This window comes from Lemur catta, chromosome 2 (genome assembly GCF_020740605.2).
Source record: "Lemur catta isolate mLemCat1 chromosome 2, mLemCat1.pri, whole genome shotgun sequence".
NCBI classification, from domain to species: Eukaryota; Metazoa; Chordata; class Mammalia; order Primates; family Lemuridae; genus Lemur; species Lemur catta.
Genome location: NC_059129.1, coordinates 2,133,508 through 2,150,719, shown reverse-complemented (window position 1 = coordinate 2,150,719; position 17,212 = coordinate 2,133,508). Strand labels below are relative to the sequence as shown.

At 53.4% G+C, this 17,212-nt stretch overlaps 1 protein-coding gene across 1 annotated transcript; it reads right to left on the bottom strand.

The window, feature by feature from the left end:
• LOC123632272 (zymogen granule protein 16 homolog B-like) lies at positions 1 to 1,685 on the bottom strand. Its single transcript, XM_045542337.1, has 3 exons — positions 1,517 to 1,685; positions 1,203 to 1,308; positions 1 to 528 (listed from the first exon to the last, which is right to left on the bottom strand). The coding sequence occupies exons 1-3, from the start codon at positions 1,569 to 1,571 to the stop codon at positions 117 to 119; spliced, it is 573 nt and encodes a 190-aa protein (XP_045398293.1). The 5' UTR covers positions 1,572 to 1,685; the 3' UTR covers positions 1 to 116.
• Positions 1,686 to 17,212: the final 15,527 nt, after the last annotated feature.

The window sequence follows — 17,212 nt, the reverse complement described above, 5'->3', positions numbered from 1 at the left end:
GAAGCTTTATTTATTGGTGACGTCAGATTCATCGTCACAACTCCGTTACCCCAGGACTGTTAGCCACCACACCCCAGCTGGCTTCCGCGTTTGTCACCTTGTAAACTGCCCTGTAACTATTGCCAAATAAGTGCCTCATCATCATCATTATGATCATCGTCCTCCTCCTGCTCCTCCTCCTCCTCCTCCTCCTCCTCATCATCATCATCTGTTGCAGGGGTGTCCTCCACTGTCGGAAAATCCCAGGTAAAGCCGATGCCCTTGAGGCCGAGGAGTCCATACTGGCCGAAGATGCCCGTGAGCACCTGTCCCGGTTGGCTGGGGAAGGCAGAGAACTCCTTGCCAACCCTCTTCCCAAAGGAGACGCAGCCTCTCATGTCAGTGCACATGGACAGGAAATGGATTAATAAGTCGAATGAGCCGTGGATCTCGGTGATGTACTCGCCCGGCCACAGGAGGAGTTCCTGGCTCCTCCCACCCGAGGCGCCACGTCGATCATCCCAGCTGTCTCCAAATTTCACCTGGATACTGCGAGGGGGGTGAAGTTTGAACCCCTGCCATCTGGGGTGACCCAGCCCCTCCCCGAGCCTCCATGCTCCCACCCTCCCCTCCTGACACAGGGACAGCAGCCCTGGCAGAGTTTGGGTCCCCGAGATGGACCTGCTGGCCTCAAACCCTTGCCCTGCCACTGTCAGGCCCGTGACCTTGAGCTGGTCACCCAGGATCTCCAGGACTCAGCTCCTCATCTGCAGAGCGGGGGTGGTTGTTGGAGGCGTCACCCAGATCGCGGTAGGAGAGCCCGTGTGGGCCAGGTCGTCACGGCCCTCAGGAGGGGCCGCAGCTGTCCCGGCGGCTCACAGCGGGGCTGTCCCTGGCCAAGCTGGGGCCTCCTGAGCCCGAGTCACTCCCAGCGGAGCAGCTCTGGGGCTGATGAGTAGGTGACTTCCCACACTCGCCAGCCTGGCCAGCTCGCCCTCCTAGACCAGCCCAGGGAGCAGGGCCAGGACGTACCGTGGAGTAGGAGGGAGGGGGCAGGTGAGGGGAGAGGAGGTGGCTGAGGAACAGGGACACATGGAAGGGAGGTGTCCAGGGGCTCTAAGGGCCCAGCTGGCCTCACGGAGTCCCCAGGAGCCAGGCAGGACGTTCCCAGGCTCTGGCTGCACTGGGATGGGGTGTCGGGCGGTGGCCGGGAGCCCACTCACCTTTTGATGTTGTTAATAGCACCGATGAACACCCGCAGCCCCGTGATTTCACCATCAAAGTTCTCAGAGGTCCTGAAATAAGTGCCTCCTCCCAGCCCGTACTGCCCTGCAGGGAGGAAAGAAACGGGAGAGGAGCCCACACCACGGGGATAGGCAGGCGGGCTCTCCGGCACAGGTGACATGCCCCTCCGGGCAGACAGGGTGGCCTGTGACCAGAGTCCACCTGTGACAAGGGCTGGGGTGAGTCCCTTGCCCTCCTGGATGGAGAGGGGAGGTGGCCGCCTGGGCCGGGCGGGGGGACCAGCGGGACTTACGGGCGGCCCAGCAGGGGCGGCTCCCCAGGAGGGCGAGAGTCAGCAGCAGCAGCATGGCCCGTGGTGCGTCCAGGGCTCCGGGGAGAAGAGCGGAGGCCTCCCGACTCCCACCGGGACCGTCTGCGCCAGGGAGTCTTGCTGTGCCTGGGTGCCCTCCCCCTGCCCTTTATACCCTCCGAGCCCCGTGGGCCCCCGTCCAGAAGGAAGGAGCGAGGGGCCACCAGGGCCAGGAAGGGGCTGGGCAGCGGGACTCTTCCTGGGGGAGTTTCCCGGTCGTGCAGTGTTTGCTGTCCTGGCCCCGCAGCCTACACAAACAGCACTGGGGACAGTAACAGGCATTTTATGGTTACCTCTGTGTTCTCTCTCCTCAGCACCTGCACAGACCTTGACTGCAGAGGAGGGGAGAGGTTTGCTCGGAGCCTTGTCCAGCCCAGCCAGACAGGATTGAGCCCGGGCAGTGGCAGGTCAGGTGCCCACAGACGCTCTGCCACGGGGGACCTGGACGCAGGACCCCTCCAGGCCCAGGCAGCTCCTGCTGTCTGCCAGGCTTTCTGGCGCCCAGCCGGGCTCCCCGCTGACCCTGAGAGCCAGGGTGGACAGTCCAGTTCTTTGTGCCCTAAGCAGGGGCTCAGGGGCACTGCAGACCCTGGCCCTCCATGTCTTGTCCTCGGAAGGTGGCCGTGGTCTCTCCTGTGTGCCAGGTCTAGGCACAGGGGGATGAACCCGGCTTGATGGGTTTACGGGCCCCGGGAGGGAAGGGCACCAAAGGTGCGGTCGGTGCCCTGACAGGGGGTGGAGGGGCGGGGGCGGGCCATTGTCCCGGGCAGGCCTTCTGAGGGCGCCTACGGCCGGGCCGAGGGTCCGCCTTACCCAGGCAACAACAGGGCACGCTGGGAGGGATCCTATGAAGGTGGGCAGGGACCCCTGTTTGCATAAACCCCCTGTCTGGAGATGTTTCATTCCAAGGAATTTGAAGGAACCAAAGCCACCCGTTTGGGAAGGAACTCAGGTCTGGGGAATTGGTGACGTCGTAGGATAAGGATGGGGGACAAGGGACAAAGGTCCTCAGACACCCACCCGTGAGCAGGTCGAGGGGACCGAGAGCTCAGTGGAGGCTCCATGCGTGTCCTGTGCACAGCTGGGGCGACGTGGCGGCTGAAGCTCAGGCTGTGCCCGGGGCCTCTGACCCTGGGGGGGGTGGCCTCGGGGTGGGGGTCATCAGCGCAGCGCCGGAGCCGGACGCCGCCCAGGCCCGGCCTCGCTGCGCGCTGGGGTGGGACACGGGGTGCTTGCGTCACCGCTCTGTGCTGTCATGGCCTCACCTGCTCTGCCGGGATAACGACAGAACCTACTCAGCGGCGGCCGTGAGGACCCAGGGCACTCGCCACGGAAGGGCCGGTCACCCGCAGTTTGCCTTCGCGCCGTGCGGGCAGGTGTGCTAAGTTCTTCTCTGGAAAGAGCAAAATTAGAAACACCGGACGTGTCCACCCAGAGACGGCCGAGTGCACACTGGGGGGCGTCCTCCCTGGGGGGCTGTGCGGGGGTGGGGAGGGCAGCAGGCCCGCTGTCCCCGCGTGTCCAGATGCCCCACGTGCGTCCAAGGAAAGGGGGTGCAGAGAACGGCTCCGTCTGGGCACAGCCTGACTCTGCAGGTGCTGGCTCAGCAGGAACAGGGGACGCCGGTCTCATCGGTCTTCCGGGGATGACAGTGGAGGAGGGACCGCAGGCGGGGCACTTCCATCACCTGCGCCAGGTGCCTGCGCCAGGGTGGGCAAACGGTGGCTCGGGCCAAACCGGCCTCTGCCCGCATCTGCACAGCGCAGGAGCCACAAGTGCATTTTACATGTTAAAACTGTTAGGAACAATAAAAAATGATGTTTTATGAAAGATGACAATTCTTTGAGATTCCGATGCGGGTGTTCACAGGCGCTAGCAGCCCACGGCCACGTGCCTTCAGACCCCCGTCAAGGCCTCTGGAGGAGCCTCCTTCGCGGAGGCGGAGGGAGAAGAGGCCGAAGCTCTCGGCAAGCGCAGCTCTGGGGCCAGAGGGGGAGCCGGGGGCTGCTCAGAGCAGCTGCTGTCCTGGCCCAGCCCAGCCCGAGGGCACTTTTCCTGGTGTGGCTGCCAGCCCCGTCGCCTTCCTTCTCACTGCAGGCTGGCAGGGTTGGCGCCCAGGAGGGTCCGTCTGGCCGGGACTCCAGGAAGCGGCCGCTAGGGTGGCCGGGGGGCCGGAGGAGCAGACAGTGGCCAGCCTGGCCAGAGGAATCCGGGACCTGCCCAAGTGCACACTGGGGGTGCATTTCCAGAGTGCACCAGGCGGTGAGCACAGATGCACCTGCACACGTGCACTTGAACATGCACGATGCACACGTGAGGGCTACCCAAACACACACGGAACCCGCAGACACGATACACTCCTGCAGCCCTGCGTGCGCAGGCTTGCGGGGTAGCCCACCTGGTGGGAGGTCCCGGTCCTACAGAATCCTGTCCACCTCCCCCCCCACCCCCGTCCACCCTGGCCCAGTGCTGGCCCTGAGCCATGCTCAGGGACACTCAACACAGGTCCTTTGTCCCTCGGGATCAGGGCTCTCCAAGAGAGGGATTTACTGAGCATTTATTTCCTGGCCCGGGCACGCCCCAGTCCCAACTCTGCCAGGACACGACAATGAGGCCTTCTCCTGCCAGCAGTGGTGGGCCCTGGGCTGGCTGGCCCTGGTGTCAGGGGTTGGGTTAGCGCCACTCGGCCCTGGGACCCCTGCCCTCCACGTGTGGGGCTTGGAAGCCGCCTCTGAGGTCTGGGGCTCAGCAGACAGAGTGTCTCCATCTGCAGCGCCCTCAGAGCCGCGGGGGCCTCGCGGGAAGCCCCAGCCTCAGAAGGAGGGCGGAGCCTGTGCCCCTGGTCAGGTCCTCACATGGGGTCAGGGGGTGGGGACAGCTGTGGTCTCCTCATCTTACAAGGACACTAACCCCAATATGGGGGTCCTTCCACATGGCCTCATCAAAACCTGATGACCTCCAAAGGCCTCACCTCCTAACACCCTCACGTTGGGGCTTGAACTTACGAAATTGGGGGCACACAAACATTCAGACCATACCACCTGCGTAGCACCACCATCCTCATTGGGGCTCGTACCTGCTGGGACCCGGGGCTCTCCCTGCTCTCCTGACCTCCCCTCTTGGGGGCTGGAAACAGCCCCCATTGCCGAAGACCCGGGGCCCCTCTGCAGGTGTCTGGCCCATTTGCTCGGGGCCTGCCCTGCACGATGAAGGCGTGAACGGCACGGGCTTAGCCTCACCTGTGTACCAGAGCGGTAGCCCGATAGAGTCATTCCTCTGATAGATATGGAAAGGAAATACTGGTTGTGGGGAATAGTAACAGAGGGAATGGCCTAGGGAAAAAAAAAAAAAGCAAAAATATTTTCTGTCTCTTTAAAACCTCCTCCACTCCTTTTTGAGAACTAGAGCCTGCATCCCGGCTTCAGGCCGTGGCTGGGAGGGGCACAGTTTGTCTTTTGTTATTTGTGCTGAAGGAGATGGCACAGCCCAGTCCTGGTAAAGGGAGGTCCGGGGATTGTCTTCAGCGAGATGGGACGATCTGAACCATCCACTATAGCGGAACAGTAACTGCCTGAAGCTGAGAACCCATCCGGGAAAGCTCTGTGTTTCTGCTCATTGTGAGGACGACGGCACAGACAGGCATCTCCATCCTCCTCCTCTGCTGGCAGAGTAATCAAACTTCTCTTTCCTTCCTCCTCAAACCGCGTGTTCTCGTTCTGATGCAGCCTGGAGAACAGGTGCGAGCTTTTGATAACAGATTTGGCGTCTCTGGTGTGGCCATTGGCGGCTTCCCAGGTGAGTGGCACCCTGGACGGCTGGAAGAGGCAGGGGGCGCTCCCGGTCAAGCCAGGGGTGGGAGCATCGCCTCCTGGGTAGGAAAGAAAGGGATTCCTAGCACGTCCTGGGGCAGGATTAGCTCCGAGGAGCCCATGCCTTTCTTTCCGGATGGACGCCGCTCCGACCAACCTGAACTGAGTTGAAGAAAAGGAAATAGATTTGCGAAGCCCCGAGACAGCCACGGCCATTTGTGAGTAAAGCCCCAGGGTGCTGAGACCCTGTTTCCACTCATTGTAGAGGGGGTTCAGGCCTCCCTGTTGGTTTAGAGGCGCCGTTTGCGGGTGCAAATGTAGTGGTTTTGTGGAGCAGGGATGTGGTTTGAGTTTGGAGCTCTTTGTGGTTTCCAGGGAACAGGTGGGACTAGGCCCCCATTTCAGAAGGGTTTCCCAGGGAATGACGAGGGGGAGGGGGGGATTAGAATTGATCTCCCTGGATTCACATTTGTGAACCTTCTGGCCTGTGGCGGGGCATTTGGGGCACCATTGAGGTGCAGTTTGGATGGCCTTTGTCCCCTTTGGATTCCTATTTGTTTGATAGGCCTGGCATTTTGTGTTGAGAATTCTGTTGTCTGTGTTTGTTTGGAAAGTTTTGTTGCAACATAGGAAAGTTCCATCTAAAAGTCTCTTGGGAAAAATTTTGGCTGGATGGTTAACTTACAGCTGCTAACCTACATCTAAGGAAAATGGTTTTATTGTAATCCAATGTGTGTGCTGGAGTATGAGGAAAACTGGCTGTTAAATGAAACTTTAAATTTTACTGTCTTATAACTGAAATTATTTTGTCAAAGGTCAAGGAAATGGGACAAGATCCCATATGTGTTGGGTTATTGGGTAGAAAATGTTCGATTACCTTGTTTGATTCTTTTTCTTTTTTTTTTTTTTTTTTGAGCCAGAGTCTTGCTCTGTTGCCCGGGCTAGAGTGCTGTGGAGGCAGCCTAGCTCACAGCAACCTCAAACTCCTGGGCTCAAGTGATCCTCCTGCCTCAGCCTCCCGAGTAGCTGGGACTACAGGCATGTGCCACCATGCCCGGCTAACCTTTTCTACATATTTTTAGTTGTCCAGTTAATTTATTTCTATTTTTTAGTAGAGATGGGGTCTTGCTCTTGCTCCGGCTGGTCTTGAACTCCTGACCTTGTTTGATTCTAGGTGGGGCATTTCATATTTAATGACCTAGTAGAAGGTTAAAGGTCTGGGATACAGTTAATGGTTTAGCTAAACAGTTGAATTCCCCTGGCAAAAGGGGGGAACCAGTGGGCACATCCTGCTGCCCTGTGGTGAGGGCGTTGGGGGACAGGGTGCCTCTTGCCCCCACCCCCAGGCATGGGTGGGACAGGGCACCAACTCCCCGGGAGGGGAGAGGAGTCAATCTGCGGGGAGGCACTGCGGGCTCTGATGGATGCCAGAGGCACAGCTGATTGGAGAAACAGCTGGGGGTAACTAACACCCACCACAGCCATTTGCACAGAGTAGGGCAGGGGGAAAAAACGCCTCCCACCTGGCCACCCCCCACCGGGTGCAAGTGCTCACAGCTGTGTATTGTGCCCAGCAGAATTTCCATCTGCCTTTGGGGTTTGCTGAGAACTGGACTAGGGCACGTAAGAAAGAGGGCCAGGCACGGTGGCTCACGCCTGTAATCCTAGCACTCTGGGAGGCCGAGGGGGGTGGATTGCTCGAGGTCAGGAGTTCGAGACCAGCCTCAGCAAGAGCGAGACCCCCGTCTCTACTAAAAAAAATAGAAACAAATTAGCTGGCCAACTAAAATATATAGAGAAAAAATTAGCCGGGCATGGTGGTGCATGCCTGTAGTCCCAGCTACTCGGGAGGCTGAGGCAGTAGGATTGCTTGAGCCCAGGAGTTTGAGGTTGCTGTGAGCTAGGCTGACGCCACGGCACTCACTCTAGCCAGGGCAACAAAGTGACACTCTGTCTCAAAAAAAAAAAAAAAGAAAGAAAGAAAATTTCTCCTTGTTTACCTAAGGTCCTGGGGGGAGGTCGGGAGATTGTGTTCAGCGAGATGGGGGGTTTAGAAGCCTCAACTGTAGCGGAAGAGTAACTGCCTGAAGCTGAGAACCCATCCTGGAAAGCTCTGCGTTTCTGCTCATTGTGAGGACGACGGCACAGACAGGCATCTCCATCCTCCTCCTCTGCTGGCAAAGTAATCAAACTTCTCTTTCCTTCCTCCTCAAACCGCGTGTTCTCATTCTTCTGATGTGGCCTCGAGAACAAGTACTCACCTTTCGGTAAGAACTGTGCCCCTGGCACATGGCTGGGGACCTGAGCAGCCTGGCTGGGCCACACACTCTGGCTCTGTGCTTGACTGCACCTCACTCACTCACACAATCCACTCATCCGTCCGTGCACACTCGGGCCGCGTCCCTGTTCCAGCGGCTGTGAGTAGCGCCACTGTGAAGATGGGATGCGATCATCTCTTCCCAACCCTGGTTTCAGCAGGGTGTGGACTCAGACATGGATTGCTGCACCCTGTGGGAATTAATTCTATGTTTAACTTTTTGAGGAAGTGCCATACTGTTTTCCACAGAAACTGCACCATTTTACATTCCCACCAACAGTGAACAAGGGTTCCAATTTCTCCACATCCTACCAAGACTTGTTGTTTTCTGTTTACATGTTTGTAACCATCCAAGTGGGTATGAGGTGGTAGCTGATTGCAGTTTGCATTTGCATTTATTGCTGATTAGAGATGCTGGGCACCTTTCCCTGTGCTTATGGGCCATTTGTGCATCATCAGAGAAGCGTCTACTCAGGTTGTTTCTCTATTTTTGAATTGAGTGTTAGGAGTTTTCTCTCTCTCTCTCTTTTTTTTTTTTTTTTTTTGAGACAGCGTCTCACTCTGTTGCCCTGGCTAAAGTGAGTGTCGTGCAGTCAGCCTAGCTCACAGCAACCTCAAACTCCCGGGCTCAAGCGATCCTCCTGCCTCAGCCTCCCAAGTAGCTGGGACTACAGGCATGTGCCACCATGCCTGGCTTATTTTTTCTATATATATTTTTAGTTGTCCAGCTAATGTGTTTCTATTTTTAGTAGAGTAGGGGTCTCACTCTTGCTCAGACTGGTCTCAAACCCCTGAGCTCAAACGATCTGCCCACCTCGGCCTCCCAGACTGCTAGGATTACAGGTGTGAGCCACAGTGCCCGGCCAGTTTTCTATATACTCTGGTAACAATCCCTACCAGATGTTTGATTTGCAAATATTCTCTCCTATTTTACACTAGTTTGACACACAAAACGTTTCCATTTCCAAGAAGGCTAATTTGTCTATTTTTTTCTTTTGTTGCCTGCGACTTTGCTGTCATGTCTAAGAAGTCGCTGCCAAATCCAACATCATGAAGCTTCTGCCCTATGGTTTCTGCTAAGGCTTTTGTAGTTTCAGGTCTTACATTTAGGTCTTTGATCTGTTGTGTGTTAATGTCTGCACTTGCTGCGAGGTCAGGGTCCAGTGTCATTACTTTGCATGTGGATGTTCAGCGTTCCCAGCACCATTTGTTGAAAAGCCTGTCCTTTCCCCGCTGAGTGGTCCCGTCCAATCATGTGACCGCGCGTGCGAGGGTTTATTTCCAGGCTCTCTGTTCTACTCCATTGATCTGTGTGTCTGTATGTACGCCAGGACCACCCTGTGTTGATACTGTAGGTTTTTACCTAGTTTTGAAATGAGGAAGCGTGAGTCCTCTGGCTTCGCTCTTTTTCAAGATTGCTTTACTACTCGGGGCCCTTGAGATTCCATGGGAATTTTAGGATGGGCTGCTGCTTTCTGCAAAATGACCCATTGGAATTTTGATGAGGATTGCATTGAATCTGCCATCAGTTTGGGCGGCATTGACACCTCAGCAATATGAATCCTCCCACTCCATTAGCATGAGATGTGTGTCCTTTTATTTTGATGTCTTCTTTAATTTCTTTCAGCAACATTTTATCATTTTCATTGTACAAATTTTTCATCTCCTTGGTGAGATTCCTTCCTGAGTATATAATTCTTTTTGGTGCTATTATAAACGAAGTTGTTTGTGTAATTTCCCTCTTAGTTTTCCTTGTTAGTGAATACAAATACAAGTGATTTTTGTGTGTTCACTTTGTATCTTGCTATATTGCTGAATTCATATTAGTTCTAACAGATTTTTCTGTGGAATCTTGAGGGTTTTCTACACACAAGATCATGTCATCTGGAAACAGGGTTAATTTTTTACTTCTTCCTTTCCAATTTGGATGCCTTTTATTTCTTTCTTTTTTTTTTTTTTTTTTTTGAGACAGAGTCTCGCTCTGTTGCCCGGGCTAGAGTGAGTGCCGTGGCGTCAGCCTAGCTCACAGCAACCTCAAACTCCCGGGCTTAAGCGATCCTACTGCCTCAGCCTCCCAAGTAGCTGGGACTACAGGCATGCGCCACCATGCCCGGCTAATTTTTTCTATATATATTTTTAGTTGGCCAGCTAATTTGTTTCTATTTTTAGTAGAGACGGGGTCTTGCTCAGGCTGGTCTCGAACTCCTGACCTCGAGCGATCCACCCGCCTTGGCCTCCCAGAGTGCTAGGATTACAGGCGTGAGCCACCGCGCCCGGCCTCTTTTATTTCTTTTTCTTGCCTAATTGCTCTGTCTAGAACTTCAGTACTATGCTGAATAGAAGTGTTGAGAGCAGGCACCCCTGGTACGCTCGGGGTTTTGACTGATGCATATGTCTGTGTAACCCAGACTCCTTCCAAGATATAGAACTTGACTTTGACCCAGAAAGCTCCCCCCTGCTGGATCCAGGTTAATTCCTCCCCCTCCCACCTCTAGGCAACCACTGTTCACCTCCAAAGTTCTTAACCACGTGACAACTCAGGCAGCACAGCTGTCTTAGGAATACATGGAAAATGAAATTGATCCAACCAAGAGAGGAGCCAAAATAAAGATCTTACATGGTAAACTGAGTTTATTTACATACAGAACAAATATGAAGCATCTGTTACAGAGCAGACTAGGAAAGTTATAAACGTTAACAACCTACAAACAATACAGAACTACCCAGAATTTCTATGGCTGCCAGAATAAATCACCACAAACTTGGTGGCCTCAAACAATAGGAATTTATTCTCTCACATTTCTGGAGGCCAGAGGTCAAAATGAAGTTGGGACACGAGGCTGTGTCCCCGCAAAGACTTCAGGGGAAGGTCCATCCCTCCTTCTTCCAAGCTCTGGGTCTGCGGGTGCCCTGGGCTTGGAGACGCTTCACTCTCGCCTCTGCCTCCATCTTCAGGTGGCCTTCTCCTCGTCCCTGTGTCTCCTTCTCTGTCATTCATAGGGACACCTCCCCTTGGATTTAGGCCTGTTCTCTCCTGGATGGTCTCCTCTCCAGGTCCCTGCCTTAATGACTTCTGCTACGACCCTTAGGCCAAATAAGGTCTCATTCTGAGGCTCAGGGTAGACATAGCCCTTTTGAGGAAGCCACAATTCAACCCACTCTAGGGAGTTCCCCAAACGATGAGCTTGAGGTTTGCCTGGGCTCACTGTGTCCCAGCTGGAAGCCCCCAAGTCCCACACTGAGACCCCTGCTCCCATCAACGCAGCCCCATCGGGCCCCTTCCTCCGAGGGGCCCCTCACGCTGGGGTCCAGCGCTCTGGGAGAATTACTCCCTCGTGAACATCTGCTTGTTGTTTTCTAGAGTTTGCAGCAGTCTGGGAGAGGCAGGTACGTGTGTCTAGTCCTCAGTCCCGACCTGACCTATGCCCTGTCCGCCCTTCCTCTGCCGGTCTTGCAGCCTGCCGTTCCCAACAAAGATTTCTAGAATGGTGTTCAAATGATATGGTTATTTTCAGATGGTGGGAATTAGGACACTTTTCTTTCTTTTCTTTTTTCTTTCGTTCTTGCTTGAGACAGGGTCTCGCTCTGTTGCCCAGGCTGGAGTGCAGTGGGGTCATCACAGCTCACTGCAGCCTCACACTGCCGGGCTCAGCCTCCCCAGTAGCTGGGAACACAGCTGAGCACCCTAGCTAATCGTTCCCTTCCCTCCTGCCTTCCTCCCTTCTCGTCCCATCTCCTTCCCTTTCTTGAGATGGGGTCTCCCACGTTGCTCAGGCTGGTCTCCACCTCCTGGCCTCAGGCCATCCTCCCGCCTCGGCCTCCCACAGCGCTGGGATTACAGCGTGAGCCCCCGCGCCCGGCCCCATTATATTCTTTGTGTTACTTTAACTGAAAGAAAATTGTACCAATCTTACAAAAACTAAGTGATTATTCTTTTTACAACGGAGGTGCGATTTCCTACGTGTGGGCTCCCAGGGCCGAGCAAGCGGGAGGCGTCAGTGTCGGGAGCAGACTGGGCCGCGGGTCCCCTGCGCCGCCGGGGCAGGTGCGGGGCCTCTGCCTCGAAACCCTGAAAAGTGGGACGCCCCTTTGACTGCGACATCGCACACGTAGGACGTCGATCCCGGGACCGAGGACGAAGGGCTGCCAGGCTCTGGAAAGGGAGGGCGCGGGGCAATGGCCGCAGCGACACTCGTCGCCAGCCCAGCGCCAACACCGGGGGCGGTTAGCAGTTGGTTCTGGGCATTTTCCAACCTTTCCTCTTCATGCCCCTTCTGCCGACTGTGTTTTCTAAGAAGCGCGCGTGGTGTCCCGCCGTGGGAAGCGAGTCGGGCTCCGCGGGGACGTGCGCGGCTCCCGCCGTCCCGCATCGCGCGGCAACTCCGCGGCGGCCTCGGCTCAGCGCGCCCCCTGGCGTCCCGCGGGCGCACTGCAAGGGCCTGAGGCCACCCGGAAGGCGCAGGATGCGCAACTCGGGGGTCCTGGGGCAGGGAGGGCCCGGGAAGGGGAGGCTCTCTTCCTCTCAAAGTCCTGCCAGCTGGGCATATGCATTGATGCTGGTGATGACGATGACGTCAAATTACTGTAAGAGGTCTTGCAAAATGACCCCCTCCCTGGGTCATTTTTTTTTTTACCTAGGAGCATAGATTCAAGGTGTCCTGAATGTACCCACACATGGTTTTTTTTCTTTCTTTCTGTTGTTGTTCTCTCCCTGGTGCCTCAGACTTCACCAGTGAAAGCTGATGAGCAGACTTAATGATCTTCCCCCGGGACTTCCCGACCACTCGCCATGCACCACCCACAGCTGAGCGTTGGATCGGACCCCCTGCAGCCCCCATGACTTCAGGCCTCACAGGCCTGACCTGCGGTGCACAACCCGCTCTGGAAGCCCTGGCCCTGGGTTGGTCCGGGAAGGGGATTTGAGGCTGCCCCTCCGGTTCTCCTGGCTGAGTCATCCATGGTAAAATTCCTTTCTCCTTGGTGATTCTTGTGGTCTCAGTAATTGGCTCTCTGTGCAGCAAGGAATCCGACCTGGGTCAGACCCCTTTTGAGTTTGGTAACAGTGAATTAAAGCCGCTGAAATTTGGTATGGTTTGTTATGCAGCAAAAGCTAACTGACACAGGCTCCAAAGTCCGGGTTCTTCTATATATTAGTGCCTTATTGTGGTAGGGAGTCAATAAGTATTGCACCATTTTGCATTCCCATGAGCAGTGTTTGAGTTCTGATTTATTCACATTCTCACCCACACTTGTTTTCTATTTTGTTTTGTTTTGTTGTTATTTTAAATTTGAAGCTTTCCTCGTGGATGTGAAGTGGTATTTCATTGTGGTTTTGATTTGACTTTCCTGAAACACTAATGATGTTAAACATTTTCATTTGCTTGTTGGCCATTTGTATATCTTCTCTGGGGAAATGTGTGTCCACGTCCTCTGCCTGTTTTCTAACTGGACCATCTGCTGTTGTGTTGCTGTGGAGTTGTAAGAGTTCTTCAGACATTCTGGGTATTAAACCTTTATCTAATACGTGATTTGGAAATATTTTCTCCATACTGTGTTGATAATGTCCTTTTTTTTTTTTTTAGACAGAGTCTCACTCTGTTGCCTGGGCTAGAGTGCCGTGGTGTCAGCCTAGCTCACAACAACCTCAAACTCCTGGGCTCAAGCGATCCTCCTGCCTCAACCTCCCAAGTAGCTGGGACTACAGGCATGTGCCACCATGCCTGGCTAATTTTTTCTATATAGTTTTAATTGTCCGGTTAATTTCTTTCTATTTTTTTAGTAAAGACAGGGTCTCGCTCTTGCTCATTCTGGTCTCGAACTCCTGACCTCGAACGATCCTCCTGCCTCCGCCTCCCAGAGTGCTAGGATTACAGGCATGAGCCACCGCGCCTGGCCAATAATGTCCTTTGACAACAACATTTTAAATTTTTATGCAGTCTAAGTTATCATTGTTTTCTTTTGTTCCTCGTGCTTTTGGTATCAAATCGGAGAATCCATTGATAAATCCTAGATCATGAAGATTTACCCTTAGTTTTCTTCTTGTACTTTCACAGCTTTAGCTCTTTTCTTTGGGTTGTTGATCCATTGTGACTTAATTTTTGTGTATCAAATGAGATAGGGATCCAACTTTATTCTTTTGTATGTTGTCCCATCACCATTTTTTTAAGAATCCTTTCTTTCCTCATTGGATGGTTCTTGGTACTTTTGTCATAAGTCAATTGAGCATGGATATTTGGGTTCATTTCTGGACTATGTCATATTCCATTAGTCTATATGTATTTTCAATGGTGCCATTTCCACACTGTTTTTTAATTACTGTAGCTTTGTATTAAATTGAAATTGGGCTGGGAGCAGTGGCTCATATCTGTAATCCCAGCACTTTGGGAATTTGAGACTAGCTTAGGAAACATAGCAAGACATTGTCTTTCAAAAAAAAAAATTAACTGGACATGGTGGCCTGTGCCTGTAGACCTGGCTACTTGGGAGGGAGGCTGAGGAAGGAGAATTTCTTGAACCTAGGAGTTTGAGGTTCAAGTGGGCTATGATCTATGATCCTGCCACTGCTCTGCAGCATGGGTGACAAAGTGAGACCCTGTCTCAAAAAAAAAAAAAAAAAAAAAGAAAAAGGAAATTGGAAAATGCAAGTCCTCTGACTTTATTTTTCTATTTCACATTTGTTTTGTTTTGCCTGTTTGGGGCTCCCTTTCGTTCCATATGCATCTGAGGATTGGCTTTTCCATTTCTGAAAAATAACTCATTGGAATTTTGGTAGATACTGCATTGAATCTGTAGATTGTATTGGGGAGGATTGTCATGTTAACAATATTAAATCTTCCGATCTTTGAACTTGAGTTGTCTTTCCATTTATTATTTTATTTCCATTCATTGAATTTTTTTATTAATGGTTTGTACTTTTCAGTGCAACAGCCTCTCACTTCCTTGGTGTGGAGGCTAAAGCAGCTCCACCCTGCATGCTAATCCACCATTAACCCCTGTTCTGGGAATGCCTCTATGTGGTGTTACTGTAAATCCTGCCCTTAGGCAGATTATTGGAGCATTCCTGCCTTTCCTGAGGGGTCAGCTTCAATTGCCCTGCCCATTCCTTCCCTGTGGTGTATGGTCCCTGCTCTGGGGGTTAGGCTCGGGGATCCACCCTCCCTTCTTGCAGCCTCCAGAGACCTGGCTTCTGTTCATAAGTCCCTACTAAATGTTTCTTTCTGAGAAATTGGTTTTGTCAGCCTTCCTTCAGCCTCTCAGGTTCCTCAGCCTTTGGGGATAGGTTTGCACAGACCTGCTCACTGGCGAACACTTGGTTAAATTTATTTGTAGGTATTTGATTCTTTTGGATGCTATTTTAAATGGAATGGTTTTCTTAGTTTTCTTTTTTGTATTGCTCATTGCTGATGTATAAAAACATGACTGATTTTTGTGTGTTGATCTTGTACCCTGCAAGTTTGTTCAATTGGTTTATTAGCCCTCGTGGCTTTTTAATGGATTATATGGGATTTTCTCTGTGCAGAGTCACATCATCTGCAAATAGAGATGGTTTTACATCTTCCTTTCCAGTGTGGATGCCTTTCATTTCTTTTGCTTACCTACTTGCTCTGGCTAGGATCTCCAGTACCTTGTTGCGCAGCCGTGGTTCCAATGGCGTCTTTGTCTTATCCCAGATCTCGGGGCGAAGCTCTCAGTCTTTCACCATTGAGTATGATGCCAGCTGCGGGTTTTCCGTAAACGTTCTTCATTTATTAAGTTCTGTTCTGTTCCTAGTTTACTTAGTGTTTCCATCATGAAAGGGTATTGGGTTTTGTCAGGTGATTTTTCTGTGCCTACTGAGGTAAGCTCGTGTACTTCTCCTCTTATTCTGTTACTGTGGTGCTCATGCATTGATTTGCTTATTTTGAACCACCCTTTCATTGCTGGATAAATCCCCCTTGGTCACTGAGTTAGGTTCGTATTTGGCACGTGGTGGTTTGCCCCACAGCAGTTACAAATTATTTTTCCTCCCGTCCTTGGCCACAGACTTCTGGATTCCCACTCCAGGTTGCTGGGGCCAAAGAGTGAGCTCCACGCTGGTTCTTGGGAGCTGCTCATCCTTTGGGCATCTCAAGTTACCTTTAGAGTTTCACCTGGGAATTCTCTCACGTCTAGACGTGCCCCCTAAAGGCTTTGGGGCCTCATGGAATCAGTGGACCACACGGGAGCCCAGACGGCCTCCCTGCCCGGTTCCGGGGTCTGGGTGGCATTCATGGAGGGCTCTCGTCTGCAGGGGTCCACTCAGTGCCGACGCCAGAGGGCCCGTGACGCTGAAACCCACACTGACGGCCTTCAACTCATTTGATGCCAGGAGGTTTCTTGTCCTCACGGCAGCCCTACGGCCTTCCCAGAGCCAGAGTGCTGCCCGCTGTTGGTGGTGAGGTGGAGGTGGCGGAGGCAGAGCTGGTGGCTGCCTGACACCTGGGTGGCCCCCCCCTCCAGCCACCCGCAGGGCTCCCAGAGGGTGACCTTCAGCAGGGCCCACCCGGGACACAGTTGTCCCCCTTCTCTAAGTGGATGCTGAGAGAGCGAGCGCAGGTCATTCTCCTCCAATGCTCCCCCCCCAAACCCCCCACCTTCCCCACCCCCACCCATCACCCTGTGCGCAAGGTCCAGCGCCTGTTTGTTCCCCACTCTCAGCCCCTCCCTCCCTCTCCCAACTCTGCTGTCAGCGCGCACCTGTGCAGAAAGGTGAGGGCTGGTTGTGCCATCTTTGCCTTGGTCTGGGGCTCGGGGCCCAGACGTTGCAGCAGGCGGAGCTCACCTGGGACTCCAACTCCACCGCTGGCCGCCGCTCCCTGGGAAAGCTCACTGCAGCCTCCGCGCCTCGGTTTTCTCGCTTTGCAAGCGGGGACATGGAAGTCCCATCCTTACAGTGTTGTGAGCAGGGACGTCAGGGGGAGCCCCTGGAACAGGACTTGGTACTTCCCCGACACTGTGAGTTTGGCTACTGTAGCTGATGGGTGTGTTTCCTGTGTCACAGTAGAATGAACGTCTCACTGTACAGCCTGGTCCAAAGGGGCTGAAACCTCTTCCCTGGGGGGCTCTGGGGCTCGGACCTTGCCGAGTGGTCATGTGAGAGTGAAGGCTAGGGGTGGAGGGTACCGAGAAAGGTCAAGGTCTGGGGTGTGTATTAGTTTCTTTTGGCTTCTGTAACAAATCACCACAAACTTAGTAGCTTAAAAACCACACAAATTTATTATCTTTCAGTTCTGCAGGTCAGAAGTCTGACACGTGTTGTCAGGGCTGTGTTCCTTCTCGAGTCTCTAGGGGACAGTCCCTGTCTTTGGCTCATCCAGCTTGTAGAGGCTGCCTGCATTCCATGGCTTGTGGCCACGTCACGCCAATCTGTGCCTCTTTGGCCACATGGCCTCCTGCTTTTCTCTCTGTGTCTAATCTCTGGCAAGAATGAACACGCCTAGTGCCCGGGGCTGTTTCTTATCACAACTGAGCCACGAACACATGGCTCTGCGCTGC

Bases quoted from the DNA above. Each gene is read 5' to 3' on its own strand.
- LOC123632272 (XM_045542337.1), bottom strand. From the start codon at position 1,571: ATGCTGCTGCTGCTGACTCTCGCCCTCCTGGGGAGCCGCCCCTGCTGG. The intron at 1,309-1,516 runs GTAAGTCCCGCT...TCCTCCCTGCAG, and splicing joins CCGCCCCTGCTGGGCCGCCC to GGCAGTACGGGCTGGGAGGA. The intron at 529-1,202 runs GTGAGTGGGCTC...CCCCCCTCGCAG, and splicing joins GCTATTAACAACATCAAAAG to TATCCAGGTGAAATTTGGAG.